This window comes from Ambystoma mexicanum, chromosome 1p (assembly GCF_040938575.1).
Source record: "Ambystoma mexicanum isolate Mex_15411 chromosome 1p, UKY_AmexF1_1, whole genome shotgun sequence".
NCBI classification, from domain to species: domain Eukaryota; kingdom Metazoa; phylum Chordata; class Amphibia; order Caudata; family Ambystomatidae; genus Ambystoma; species Ambystoma mexicanum.
The window spans coordinates 697,381,786-697,397,385 of NC_090921.1; the positions used below are offsets into that span (position 1 = coordinate 697,381,786).

At 45.4% G+C, this 15,600-nt stretch overlaps 1 protein-coding gene across 5 annotated transcripts in view; it reads left to right on the forward strand.

Moving 5' to 3' along the window:
• Positions 1-15,600, forward strand: part of GON4L (gon-4 like) — a 2,357,623-nt gene that overhangs the window by 898,997 nt on the left and 1,443,026 nt on the right. For all 5 annotated transcript variants that reach the window (XM_069649947.1, XM_069649953.1, XM_069649967.1 and 2 more), the window contains one exon: positions 15,446-15,549. In XM_069649947.1, the coding sequence (XP_069506048.1) occupies positions 15,446-15,549 (104 nt within the window). The remainder of the gene's footprint in view (positions 1-15,445; positions 15,550-15,600) is intronic.

Sequence of the window (15,600 nt, forward strand, 5' to 3'; positions counted from 1 at the left end):
CACAGGAACCCTACAAGTGACACTGCAAGATAAAAATCCTGCACTGTGGTATTATTCTAGGATCTGGTGATTTTTAGTGATGTCCTCTGATTTATAAGGGATTTTGCAATCTGTGTATTGCACTCTCATCAAAGTAAATTCCTTGTTTTGTTGTGGTGCTACTGCTTCCCTCCTTGGTGTGTAATATTCCTTTATGGGACTATCTTAATAACATATATGCTGGACTTTGGTAGCCTTCCTGGCTGTGTTCCCTAGAGCGAAATGCTAAAACTGTCATTTGCATATGTACATACTCTGTACGATACTTTTTTTGAGAATGTAGTAGGAAATCTGTGGTAGGTTCTGTGTGGCCTTTAGGTTCAGAACTTGCTGTTAATTACTGTGAGTAACATTTTCTATGGGTCTACTCTTTAACTTGCATCTGGAAGTCCTATGCCTTTTGACTAGCACCAGGTATGGGTCTTCCGTTTTAGGGTAATGCAAGATGGAGGAAGGTCTTAACTGGCCCTTTACTGTTTATTTACACCGTGCATGCATATGTGATGATAACCAGACTAGTCTTTTTTCTTGTCACTGCTTTCCTCATGTGACCAGAGAAAGACAGAAGCTACCCGACTCTGACCCTGGGTGTGACTATCTGCGGGAGCACCACATGGGGATGACAACCCTTGGGGAGGTGGAGTAGACTCGCTAGGTCATGGCAGGCATTTCCTTGTTTCTTTAGCCCCTGGTAACACCCACGTATCTCCCCATTCCTGTATGGTAGTGTGGAGGTTTCCAGTCATGGCCAATCATGAGCTGTATTTACATTCCCCTTTGCTTGATTACACTAAGTCGAGGAAGAGGACTGAAGTAATGAAGGTCACTAGAACTGGAAATCAAACGCTGCACTCTAGTTGTTGGAAAAGTTTAACATGTGCCGGGACATTTAAAAACACACCTGGCAAGAAGCAGACACTCACTTCTGCTGGAGGTGCCATTCGGGGATGTCTGGAAGCGGAGGGTTTGCTGTGGTTGTGCCATGGACCGCAGGAGCTGTCAGGTGAAAGAGGCAAAGTGTGGAAACAGAGAGCAGAGTTAGCCCTAGGCCATCTCATCAGGCCCTGGGGCTCGAAGATTTTAATCCACCTATTCTCAGAACATCTTCATAATCTGACAAACAGTTACAATCATAACACCAATCTTTACTGGGCGCCAACCTTTAAGTCGTTTTTTTTTTTTTAAACATTTAACAGATCACCTTTAAAATATTAACTCTTAATATACTCAATCCAAATGCCATCTGATATTGGATTAGACTCCATAACATTATTTGCCATATGCTGATTTACAAGGGACCCAAACTTTAGTCCTAGGTTGTAAGGCCTCATGAACATCGTGTTGAGATTGTTTATAGGACCTAACCCAGATTTATGCTTAGTGTTTTGATTTGCAAATGCTCTAATCTTAACTAAAGGTTCAATGTGCGTACCTTTCCCAATCTTTCTAAGTGAAGCCATGTACCAATTTCCTTTTCTCAGCAATATTATGAAAGCTGGTGTTATTTACCTTAACAACTGAAAGACCCATATCATATAATTCTTCATATGGGTCTTTGCTATATATATACAACGTTATATTGCCCAGATCCAATCACCATACTTAGAGTTATGCTTTCCAAAACCAGGGCCAAAATGTTCCAAATACCTATACACAAGGGTGTTAAATAATGTAATATTACCAGCCAACCATTTTTGCCGATTCCGCTGAGTTACAGATAACGTCACTAAAGAATAGATTACATCTTAGGCAGTCTTAGATTTGTATATTTGCTTTAAGTAGAACATTGTCGCTTCTGCTGGTAATAACAGTAGAATAATCAGTGACAATATCAACTAATGGGTAAGATATATATATATATATTTTTTTATTTATTTCTGAGGCTTGTGGAATCTGCTTAGATCACATGCTGTGCATAGGCCGACATCTAGTAGAAGCTGCAGAGTATTAGTTTTTCGAAACTCAAAAATGGGCGTCGACACAGGGCGTGCCAGTAATACTATCCCTAGCGTGACGTCCACTGTACCCATGATCACTCATGCGTCTAGTACCCTCAGATTGTTTTTTTCCGCCATACTGGTCGGAAGCATCCTGCGGAGTTCCCTGGCCTTAGCCATAATTTTTAAGAAAAATCTTAATATTTCACCATTTCTCCACCCCAACGTCGAGACACCGACTTAGACACTCTGAGCCGGAGAGAAAAATCATCAGTCAACAGCTGCACGACGGACTTGGGCCTCGGAAGGCCTCTGGCCTCGGCCCGGGCCTTGGAAGGCCTCTGGCCTCGGCCCTACAAGTAGGGAGAGTGGGGGGTGGCACACATCGCTACATTCTATATATATAGGCTCTTTTCCTTATATTCGTACACACACTAGCCCGCTGCCACAAGGTGCGTATGGAGGGTACCCCTTTCCAATTTTGCCCCAAGTACCCTTGGGTTGACAGACACGCCACGTGGAACCTCTGCTTGCCGAGGGACCACCCCGAGGCGAACTGCAGAGTGTGTAGTAGGTTTAAACTGAAAACCCTAAAGGACCGTTCGATCAAGCGTTGGGCCCACCACGCCAGGCATCAAGAGACCATGGCAGCGGAGGGCGCCTTAAGCGATGGCAGCGACGCCGTGCTTTCGGACGGCGAGGGCAACGTGGCGTCGAGAGACAGCCAAACGCAAGTCCCCGACCTCGGAAGGTCGTCGGGCAGCGTTGCTATGGGGAAAACCCCAGGCGACACAAGCACTACCCACAGCACTTCCACCAAACACGCAAAGTCCCACCGAGAATTGACGCGCACGTCGAGTTCTTGGAAAGAGGCACACATGGAACGGTCCACCGAATCGGTGTCCTCTGGGCGTTCTCGAACTAGGCAGCCATCCACTGTTGCGAAAAGTGCCTCGCTCCCTAAGGTAACAGAGGTTTGATCGTCAGAAGATGAAGCCGACCTCTATCCCCAGGCTGCACTCCAGTAGTCAGCGTCAGCAGACCGCGTAACGGCGGTTCCCGAGTCCCAACCTCCACACTCGAGAGATAGGGACACTACCCCCCGAACCTCGACGCCAGGTGTCAAAAAGCTCCGAAGGGGCGAAAAAACAGGGAAAACACTCTTCCACCCACGGGGAGGGGGGAAAACGACAAAAGAAGCATTCTCTACTTTCTTCCACACCCCAGAAGCAGTCAGACAGGTCACAGTCTTCTACTCCACAGAAACAGACAGACAAGTCTCAGTCTTCTGTCATTTTAAACACCCCTGCACAAACCCATAGGTCCAGTCAGGATAGAACAGGGAAACTCTCCCAGGAAAGAGTCATTCCCAGCTCGAACGAATGGTCTAGTGACGACATAGACAGAGTTATGTCTAGGATGTCTTCATTGGCAGACTTCTATGCCAAGAATCCTGAGCACTTCTTCTAATATACCCCTGACGGGGCATCACCCTCAGGCTCTAGGGACTCGATACCCCCAAGTAAGAAGTCCCAGGTTGAAACACCAACACAGTCTTCGGACCCTTTCTGTATACAGCCCTACTAGCAATATAATGAGGATCCACCTTTTATTGAGGATCCAGATTTGGGCATGTTGGGAGACCAAACTGGGACAGGCTACTATGGGGATGACGAGGACCAAGAGGAGGACGAGGACGACCCAGAAATTTACAGGGTAGACTCCCCAGTAGACAACCCCCGGTTACCGACTCCCCTGTTGATAACCAACCTCTCCTGAATGAAGTTCTGTCCAGGACGGCAGAACACTTCCACATTGACACCCAGGGAGCACAGGAAGAGAGGGACTTTGCCGAGGAATTAGTGGGAGAAAGGAGACCTGTTGCCCAGGCCATCCCTATCCTCAAACCTATACAAAGGAGAATAGACCCTTCCCTTGTAAATCCTAACCTCACCAGGGCGGTAAACCCCAGGATCGAGAAACTATTCAGGGCAGCCCAATCAGACCCACTGTACATAAGGGGGCATCTGAAACCGGACTCCCTGTTAGTGACAAACACCCGGAAGAGGGCGGGAATGCCCCTATCCTCTTCTGAAGCTCCTCCTGAGAAGGAGAGCAAAAATATTTATGGTTTGGGTAGGAAAGTAGCCTCCACTTCCGCCTACCAGGCAAGGATTTCCAACTCCACCACCCTACTGGCGAGTTATAACTGCCACCACCAGTGGGAAGAAGTCGCGCCACGCATCGACTCTGCCCCAGAATCCTTAAAAAGCCAGTTGGCAAGGGTTGCGTCGGAGGAAAGAGCCGTGTCCGGTTGCATCTTAAAAGCAACCTTTGATGCCGCGGACAACTCCGGCAGATTGATAGCAGAGAGCACTGTTATCAAAAGACATGCTTGGTTAAAGGAATGGTTCGCCCAAAAATTTTTATTTAAAAAATAGATGGGCAATAGTCCCTATGTAAACTTTTGAGCCATTCAAGCTCAAAATTTGCAAAAGCAAGCACATGGGCGCATCCATTTTGTGAAATGGATGCCCGCCTGTGCTGGCTTTTGTTTTTGCGGCACTAATCTAGGAAAAGCTAGCCAGCTGTAGTAAACAAAAGCTACCACTGGGTGGCTTTTCCTTCATTGGTGCCGGGACTCGGAGGACGCGGACCGGAGGCTACAGGCAGAAAAGCTGCAGCTGCATCCCGGTAAGTGCTATTTTTTTTTATTTTTTTAAATAAGCACTAGCTGCGTTTTTTTTTCCTAAGTTTTCCGGGCTGGAGGAGTCCGGAAAACTTAGAAATAAAACCCCAGCTTTAAAAACATTGTATTTGTTTGCAGTCGCTTTTGAAACGACCGCAAACAAAAATACAACGTTATTGTGTTTGAAAATGCTGCGTTTTTTCTTTCTAAGTTTCTCGGGCTCCTCCGAGCCTGAGAAACTTAGAAAGAAAAACCGCAGCATTTTTAAACACAACCGCGTTGTGTTTCTGCCAAATCTGCTTTCCCATTTGGGGACCCACATGCGACCCACCCTTCCTCCCCTCTGAGAGAAGGCGCATACATGCTTGTAGTCTTATCTATCTATCTGCTTGGATTATCTGTACTCGCACTACTCCTCATGCTACCTCATGTCAGAAAAAACACAATCTGAGGGTCCTAGACGCGTGAGGGATCATGGTTACAGTGGACGTCACACTAGGGATAGTATTACTGGCATGCCCTGTGTCGACACCCATTTTCGAGTTTCGAAAAACAAACTGTAATACTCCGCAGCTTCCACTAGATGTCGGCCTATGCACAGCTTGTGAATCTAAGCAGATACAAGCATCAGAAATACGATTACGGTGAGTAATGTATGATATATTCCTGAACTAATATCACCACTATGCTAAATGTAATAGTTGCTAATCCTGTGACAATCACTTTCTTAGGATTAATAGGACATGTTCCAGTTATTCATGAACATGGACCGTGACATGACTCAGTTTCGCTTTGTACAGGGTAGATCAAGGGTTACAGAGGTATTATTATGAAAACCTCATTTCTTTAAAATCCCCCAACACCATAAACCACTGCCCTTTATCGCAATTAGTCCAGGGAGATGAAATCAGATTTATATGTTTGTATCTCACCAGTAAGAACACCCCCTGGTGGATCCATATTTCTCCAGCATTGGATCTTTCATGGATTCACATGCTTAGAATATTCCCCGTCGTCAGGCTGTGAATCCTCGGTAAGTTATATAGACATTTTCCATAGGAAAACTTCCGACACTTTTGTGTCCTATCTATGTCGTTTTGGGCCGCGTACGCCAGCGCCACTGGGACGTAGAGGTATAAATAGCCCCGCCCCCGCGGCTCCCTCAGATTTCAACCGTCTTCCAAAGCAGTGGGATTACCTCGAGTATCTACTATTTTATTAGATTGTGCGTTCTTCTTCGACCGTTTCTTTTCAAAAAATGTCTTGGAAGGCGTTATTTCGTCCGTGTGCTACATGCGGTCTTAAAGTTTATGAAGGAGACGGGCAAATGGACTGTATTTACTGTCTTCACCCTCACCATACTTCGGACATGTGCGAGATCTGTCAGGGCTTCTCACAAAAGACCCTAAAAGACCGCAACAGACGCCTGGTTACTTGGCTCAATGACGGAGCGGGTGCGTACCCGGCATCGGAGGTAGGCTCTACGGCCTCGAGATCTAAGTCTCCTGTGTCCCCTCGTCGCTCAGTGTCAGCGGAGCCTCCGGCAAAGAAATCACGTTCGTCTGAAAAACGCCCCTCGGAGAAACATCCTGCAAAGTCCTCCTCTTCACATAAGGCTTCGTCTTCCTCCTCATCTAGAAAGGAGAGAAAAGACCCATCGAAATCCTCCTCAGGAGACCGTCATAAGTCTACCTCGAGTCGATAGTCCTCGTCCCACAAATCGAGTTCAAAAATGGCGGGAACGCCTCAAGGACCTGCGCCACAAACTTCATCGACGGTCCGATCGTCGACGCCTGCTTTGTCTTCGGCGACTGCTCTTCCTACGGTTATTTCGTCAGGTCAAACAGTGGCTATGGAAAAGAACCGGAGGTTTCCGATCTTGCCTGAGGCCTTGCTGCAACCAGAAGCGGCTTTCTCCATCTCGTCTGCAGTGGATGACCGTGGTCCGGTCGCACATCCAACCGATCTGGGATTACAACCAACTGGTTCGGTGTCGCTCTCGAGTGGAAGTGCCATTCCAGTTACCGCTTCCTTACTGAATCCCCAGACAGTTTTGTCCATGGAGGTGTTGAACACGTTACAGAAGCTGTTGGAGCGGCTGGACACACGGTTACCTCATCCTAGTGTCCTGACAGTGTTACAGGCTACGCCAGTCGTCGACGAGCCAGGCCCGGCTCCTTGCCCTACAACCAGAATTCCTACCGCTTACCCGGTTGAGGAAGATCGTTCTCACCCACAGGAAGAAGGAGAACTGCCGGAGTCAGTCGGAACGTGAAGGGTCTGGTTCAGACATATCATTAGCCCCCTCAAGGGACCCTACATGGGACACTGAAGCGGAGATGGAAACTCCAAAAAGTCTGGCGCAGCCATCACCGTCTGATGACGTGGGTGCTTTCCATGCCATGATGGGTAAGGCATGTGCGGAGTTTGGCCTAGTCCCAGAAGAAGAGAAAAAAGATGGTTTTCTTTTCGATCATATGGGCAAGAGAAGAAAGTCAATATTTGCTATCCCCATTTTAGACCATGTCTGGCAGGAGGGACTAAAAACCATGTGTCATCCTTTTTCGGAACCGGCAATAAAAGGTCGATTGGAAAAGAAGTTCAAGGCTCCGTAATCGACTCCCAAGTGCTTGACGTCTCAACCTTCGCCGGAATCGGTGGTATCCGCCGCGGCGGCCAGAAAGGCAAGGTCTCGACACAAATGCACGACCTCGCCAGACAACGAAGCCAGGAGGCAAGATGCTTTTGGCAAGAAAGTGCTCTCGGTTGGAGCGACTACAGTAAAAGCAGCCAACTCACTGGCTATTATGGCCAGGTATGATAGAGAGTTGTGGCATCGGCTGGCTCCTATCTTGGACCATCTGCTTGAAGAACACAAGAAGTCTGCCATGCTGTTCGTACGTGAGGGAGAAGAGGCTTCCAATCATTCCATAAACATTGCTGTCGACCTGGCGGAATCAGGCTTCAAGCAAATCAACAATGGCGTATTGTTACGAAGGCAAGCCTGGCTTAAGTGCACGACGTTCAGACCAGAGGTGCAATATAAGGTTCTGGATATGCTGTCCGAAGGAGAACACCTGTTTGGGGAGAAAGTGGATGAGGCCTTGAAGGGCATGAAAGAAGATTCTGACACGGCTCGTTCTCTTGGAGCCCTCCAGAGTGGTAGGAATTTTTGTTCCTTTCGTCCTTTCAGAGGAGCATCAGGTAACTCCCAGTTTGGATCATCTAGAGACCGAGGTTTCAGCAGACCCTCCTACTCTTCCCAAGGCTACAGACGTGCAGCCCAAGCTACTCGTAAAGGCAGAGACTCCTACTCGACGAAGGATAAACAGGCCAAAAGCCAGCATTACAAGTTTCAAGACGTCCTGGGGGGCAGAGTGTTCGTCACGTCGACGAGTGGGAGCGCTTAACAGACCAATGGGTTTTGGACACAATAAATCTGGGCCATTCTCTACAGTTCAAGGACAAGCCCACCACACATTCCACCGGTGTTCTTGGCGCAGCCCCACCTTCAAATACTAATGCAAGAGGTGGCACTTATGCTGCAAAAAGGAGCTATAGAACTGGTCCCGGTGGCAGAAAGAGGACAGGGAGTGTACTCCCGTTACTTTGTCGTCAAGAAACCCAATGGAAAATGGCGTCCCATTCTAGATCTACGAGCTCTCAACAAACTGCTCAAGAATCTAAAATTCAAGATGCTTACACTCCAAGAGGTGATCCGATCGATACAACTGGGAGATTATTTGTCGTCGCTAGACCTTCAGGACGCATACTTCCATATCCCGATGCGTCGACGACACAAAAGATTTTTATGGTTCGTCGTCGGACGAACCCACTATCAGTTCAATGTCCTCCCATTCGGACTGAAGTCGTCTCCCAGGACGTTCACGAAATGTCTGGCTCCAGTAGCAGCCTGGTTAAGGAAGGAAGGTCATCATGTGTACCCTTATCTGGACGATTGGCTAGTGAGGGTATTGTCTCCGGAAAGGGCACAGGAAAGTCTGAATGCCACCATGTTCCTCCTACGACGTTTGGGCTTCGCAATAAACTTCGAAAAGTCCTCCTTAACGCCATCAAGGACCTTGGTCTTTCTGGGGGCGGAGTTCCAGACACGGTCAGGACTGGTAAAGCCATCCGTCGAAAGGGTTCTGAAACTGCAGAAAAAAGCATCAGATTGGAAAGTCGACACCAGAGTGTCAGTGCGAAGGTACATGTCCCTACTGGGGACCATGTCGTCCTGCATATCCTTAATCAACAATTGTCGTCTCTTCATGAGGCCGAATGAGGAATTCTTGGTGGATCGATGGGTACAGAGTCAAGGGTGTTGGTCGGACAAATTGACCATCAACAGCAAGCTCGTGCAGGCGCTTCAATGGTGGAGAGTTTCCATAAATCTGACAAAGGGAATGCCCTTGCTGGAGCCTCTGTTCCAGATGACAGTGGTGACGGATGCTTCTCTAACTGGATGGGGAGCTCATCTGGATTCCCTACAGGTTCAGGGTCGTTGGTCATCGGAGGAGTCCGGCCTTCACATCAACGTGCTGGAGTTAAGGGCGGTGCGTTGGGCCCTGAAATCCTTTCTACCACGGATAAAGGGATCAGTTGTACGGATCATGACAGACAACACAATTTTGCCATTGAGGTAGTTACTCAATTAAATTATTATGGGTACTTACTCTGGTAATAAGTCCACCAAAGGGCCTGCCAACAGATTCTTTTACGGCAAATCTCAATGAAAGTGCAAATCCATCTACTTCACAAGCAAGGCTCAATAAGCCATGTCTCCTGGACTCCCGGGGGCAAGAAATGTCAGAACCCAACAAGTAGTCATATCCTTCATCGTATAAGACTGATATATAACCCTTTGAGTTCCAGGAGAATATTTGTATGTCTCCTAAAGCCACAGACTGATTTTAAATGATCCTTCATTCAATTCAGGATAAACAGGGATCCATTATGAGCCTCCTGATTTGGAGCAAGTTTAAAGGCCTCTAGCTTTTATTCTAATTGCAGATTACCCTTACTGATATCAGTCTTAACCATTTCCAAATTACTCACATTTTTTAATTGCCAAGCAGAATCAGTTATGAGGTCAGCCTCAATCGTTTGTATTGGCGTGACTTCAAAGCCATTGATTACAAGTAATTTGGCTTGTAATAATACATAATCCACAAATAGTGGCGAAGAAAAGTGAATAATATCCCAGTTGTCATTTTACTATGTTACTAAATCGGGAAGCTCAACAGACCTAATATCCCTACAAGGTCGACATATATACCACAAACTATTAGTCGACAAACAAAGAGAACTTTGATGCACTAAAAGAGCAGAAGCTAAATCAAACTGTCCAACCTTAAAAATAAAGGCAAAAGCGGCTAGTAAAATCTATAAAGCTTGGGTAATTAGCCAAAGAAGACTATTGCTACAGCAGGATTCAGAACACATGCTTAGGGTACTAAGCAAAAGGAAGGCCAAAGACTTTTAAACTTTAATCAAGCAAATCACATCTGCAAAGCCTGAGCCTCAGCAAAACTATCTTAACGAGGCAACCTGGAAGGAACACTTCTCTATGCTCTTAAAGGGCCCAAATGACACCGCCCATGCTATAACATGAAAAGCAACAAGGGCATGGAGCTCCACTCCCGAGATCAAAGACATTCTAAACAAAATACAGAATCTGAACGCTTCAAGAGACCCAGGCCCGGACGGCCTGACTAATCAACAGAACCATCCTCATGATTGGGTGCTCTTCATCCACACAGTATTCCGGAAAGTATCCCAACAATGCCTAATGCCAGCATCATGGAAAACATCAACGATGGTGCCGAAATTCAAGAAAAGAGATAAGGAGGACCCCAGAAATTATCAGCCTATCGCGCTGTTAGATGTGGTATGGAAAATCTTTGGTACTTTCCTGTTGACACAATTCTCGAATTGGACTACTGAAAACAACTGGCTGGATCCATTCCAGATGGGATTCATCAAAAACTTAGGAACATCTTTGAACATCATGCTGCTAAGCATTTTCAAGGCACAAACCAATCAACATGGAAAAAAGACATGTATAGCTTTCGTTGACCTGGTCCAGGCGTTCGACCGGGTCAACAGAGAGCTACTCTGGCAAAATACTCTCAGACAGGTACTGCCCGGAGGACCTAATGGAACCTCTAGTCACCCTACACTCAGACTACAATAAGAGTGGGCTTAAACCGAGCAGTCCTCCTAACATCAGCAATACCACCCTCGAGAGGGGTAAAACAGGGATGTCCTCTAGCTCCAGCTATATATAACTTTTACATTTCACACATCCCTGCATTTGAACCATCCATTAGATCTTTCCCTACCGATCAATAGGCAAAAAGGTGACGAGATTGCTGTTTGCTGATGACATCATCTTAATCGACCAGACGGAAATAGGCTTTCAATGCCAGTTGGATAGCCTCCAAAGATACATAAACTCAAATTACCTGGAGATAAATCAGGAGAAGACAAAAATCATGTTACTTGACAAGGGGAAAAAACAGAAAAATGCATTCTCATGGCACCTGGGATCCACTAAGATCGAAGAAGTTGAAACATTCAAATACCTAGGTGTAAATTGTAACAGCCTTATTGAAATGCGAGCACAAGAAGCCTTAGTAACAAAAGTGAAAACACTAGCCACTCAGGTGAGACTAATGGACAGAAAGTTTGGGGGTTTCTCTATGGATGCAGTCATCAGCTTCTACTGGGGAAAGGTCATCCTAGCTCTTACCTATGGAGCAGAATCCATGCCATACATCCCTACAAAATGTTGTCACAATCTGGAAGTAATATTTTGGTGAAAAACACTCAGCCTGCCAAACTCAACGGGCAACTGTCCTAATTCGCAGAGAAATGAGTACTTCATCCCTCTCCACAATCGTCGAATGGAGCAGTCTGGCCTTGTTGCGCACTATTTTGTCATCTCTAAAACGACCAATCTTCGGGATACTGCAGGAAGAACTACTGAGCAACCATAACACCATGTTAACAAAATGGCGAACCAACAGGAAAGAGAAATTGGAGGACATAGGATGCTCCAAAGAGGACCTAATCCTGAACCCTACAAGAGTAAAGGGGAAACTCGTTGAAGGACTGGATCAATACACTGGACGACGCAGCAGCCAGCAAACTCTCGAGACCTGCCAGTAAGCGGAATCAAGCTAAACCAACTACGAGGCTATTTACAACAATTTCCGGATAGATCGTACAGAGCATCCTTTATGAGAATGAGGTTAAACCTGTTTTAAAAACCAACCAGATAAATGCAATCCGCAGCAAATCGGAGCGCAGCACATGCCAATTTAAATGAGACCGAAACCATAAAGCACCTCTTGATCTACTCTAGTGGCCTGAAAGATTTAAGCAGAAAGTACCTAAATCCATTGATTGAAAATGACAGGACGTTGGATGAAGTGGAGATCTGAAAAGCACTGATAAACGGAGAAAAGACATTGTGGCTTATAGCTGCTATGTCCATGATATGAACCATCCTCCCACAATGGAACCAACAACACCTAGACAAGAAGGGCTAAGCACGTAACATCAAACAAACTAAAAATAAAGGTTTCACAATTGAAAGTCGCTCAGAACCTCAAATGGCCCACTTCAACCGGGACCTGCGGCACAGGCGGGCTCATCACACTTGGTGTTAGGAATGGGTCCAGAGATTCTGGTGACCGATGAATAAGAACAGAGATATTTTAGACTTTAGAGGATAAAACTACTCACTACGAGGTGGTGTGCGACGCAGCAGCTAAGGCAGAGGATGACAATGTTGTATATTTTGTAAAAGTTGTTTAGTCAATTAAATTCAAATTAAATAAATATGTATAGCCCTAGCAGAAATAACTGCCAGCTCAGAAATATTTTGCATAATTTCAAGAACACATGATCTATTTATGCAGGGCCTAAGATTTGTTGCACATGGCTCGAGCATTTTTAATTTTTAAACCTTTTTTTTACCTCAACTATTGGTCCAGAGTCGCCATCTTTTCAGGCAGTTTGTTGTAACTTTTCAACTTCCCTAACATAGGATGAATCTTGAATAGTATCCAAACAAGAATCTCTCATAACTGATTGGATATCGCACTGTTTTTGAACGGGGAGAGTATTTACCTTGCCTTTAATTAGCCATTGATCCATAGAACTAAGTTTTCTTTTGTAGTTTAGTTTTTGTGGATAATTGGATAGTTTCAATACTAGAATTAGGGGTCAATAAAGCAGCAACATTCAAATTAGGCAGATCATTTATTGTGCCCCTCCAAGTATCATTACTCACTTCCATACTATTCCTTCTCAATGTTTTCAACCATGGGCGTCTCCCCTGCCGCTGGAATCTTTTTATTACGTTTATTTTGTGATTGATGGATATAGTCAGAGACTTCAAAGGCAGGAATAGAAATTGAGGACCGGGCACTCGCTTGACCATTTGTCTGTTATATTAACCACATCAGGTTCAAGAATTAAGTCCTCGCTCCCAGCTAGGTCCTCCTGTTGGGGTATGTAAGATACCGATTAATTCCCCATCTGAATTCATGCCACTGTTGTATATAATATTAACCTTACCAGTAACAAACAAGAACTTTTTGGTCAGAGGCCATTTTTTAACAGAGCGCAAATAGTGCTTAACATGTGGCTGATAGTTCAATTACTTCATCATGAAGAGAGCCAGGGGTATTTAATATGTCCAACGAGTCTATATTGCTACAATTGTCCTCACTGAAATTTTTCCAACACAGGTGATTTTGACAATCTATCCTCCGCAGAATTGACAATATTGCCTTGAGCTGAGGAAAACATTTATACCAGACATACATTCTTGGCCCCCTAAAGACTCCCTCAGAAGAGAATAGCACATGTTCAATAAGGAATGGTTGTTCTCAATAGGGGGCACTGAAAAATAACTACATATTCTCTGTATAGATGGAGAAGAATTGACCAGGGCAAGCTGGTTACAGGACACATTTACTACAGCAGCAGGTGGTGTTGTGTGAAGAAATGCAGTAATTTTACCAGCATGGTACGTTATGGCATTAACCATGTCCACAGGCATGTCTTTATCCCTGTAAGCTTATTCACTGAATAAGGTTTGGCTGTTTCCTTACATGCTGCTCTTCACTGTTGATTTTTGCTTGTTGTAACCAGCATGACAATAGAACTTAATTTCCAAAAGGCATCCACAGAGCAATGGCTTGTTTAAAATCTTATCTCAATGTAACAAAAAAGAAAAACGGATAACAAAAGGCACCTCCGTTAGCTGGAGAAAAGGAGCAGTTCAATAGCTACTCTTGCATTCAATCCAAGCAATAGTTCTGAAAACAAGTTTAATAGCAATCACTCTACTTGGAGCATGCCGTTTTGACAGCAGTGAAAGTCGGGGACAAGCAGGATTTGTGAATTATCTCTTCCCCGTTTCACCTTCCAGCTGCCTCCGTGTAGCAGATTTCCCTTGACTTGTGAGTCAAAACGTTCAATAGGAGTTCCTAACATCTACCACTGGCTGCAACTGCCAAACTAGCAGACTGCGCACAGCCCCACTTGCACACAGGAAGTGTGCACGAAGATAGGACCACACAATGTGAAGACGTTCAAGCACATCCAAGCAGAGCGGTCAAGCCGCACCAGTGGCAATAAAACAAGCAACCGGCCGCTTCAGACAACTCATGGAATTGTTAACTTCCCTCTTTTCTCTAGATGCTTAATCCTAACGAGCCACTACGCCGGGTGCCATTTGCACTCACCGCACTGGCACAGACTGTATTTATTTGGGTCTAGGTAATTCGAGTCTAGGATACCAAGGATTGTAAGGGGAACAGAATCGACTGAACCCACAGCAAATATCACTTTGCTTACCAACTTACTAGCACAGCGTATCACCCTTTGTTTACAGTCCAAGCTTACCGACTGTGTAAGAGTTTTGCTTCTCCTTCTCACCCTTCACTCCCAAACCACTTCCGGGGTGGCAAGCAGGACAGTATGCTGCTCTGCGCCCAGCACGATCCTCGGTTTTTGGGTAGACCACTTTTTAGCACTTTATGGAGCACTCCAAGTTTAGAGCAGGCTTCGGATCGACTTCCGAATTCCTCCGTCACCCACTCTCCAACCGCATTGGCGGAAAGCACTGCCATCAAAGTGTCAATCTGCACTAGAGCTCTTGGAACTCAGTACTCTGTGTGCTTTGGCTAACCTCTGTCTTCCCTGTTTACCATGAATACCATAAATAGGATGGCCTCCTTAAATCCTCCCTAAGGAGCTGATTTTAAAAATCCATCTCAACACTTGCATTACGTTTGAACACTGTTTCTCCAATCTATCATGGATACTCCAGTTAGACATGCAACCCTGCAGCCACCCATGTTACGGATAATGGCGGGCACCTAAAAGCCTATGTATCTGCAAGTTTGCCTACATTAGTCGCTTTCTCTTCGCAGTGCATTTGTGGCCAGAGCAGTGCTTAAAGGTGATTGACAAGCCACCAGAGTTGAAGTAATACACTGCATCTTAGACTGCCTCAGGCATGTATTGGAGATATGATGTGTACAAATAGTGCTAATATTGCTGATTCGACTGATAAAAAAAAAAAAAAATTGCAAATGTTACTGTAGAGAACAATGTCTCGAATAATTTTTGGTGTTTGCTTGTTAAGTTTTCAATAGGCTAATAAAATGGTCTTGGGGTGCTTATCTGTAAAGTGATTTCTGGAATGCATTTTTTTACTTGTTATTAGCATGCTTTTATAACTCGGACCTCTCTCCAGTTTCAGGAAGACACTAGCATTATCAGCATGAATGACGATGGACAGGAGGATGATGAAGGCAGTGGTCCAGAGGCCTCGACTTTCAATACCCCACAAGCCATTCGGTAAGGAACCTGTGGGATTTATGGAACTGAATACAATGCCTCTCTGAGAAC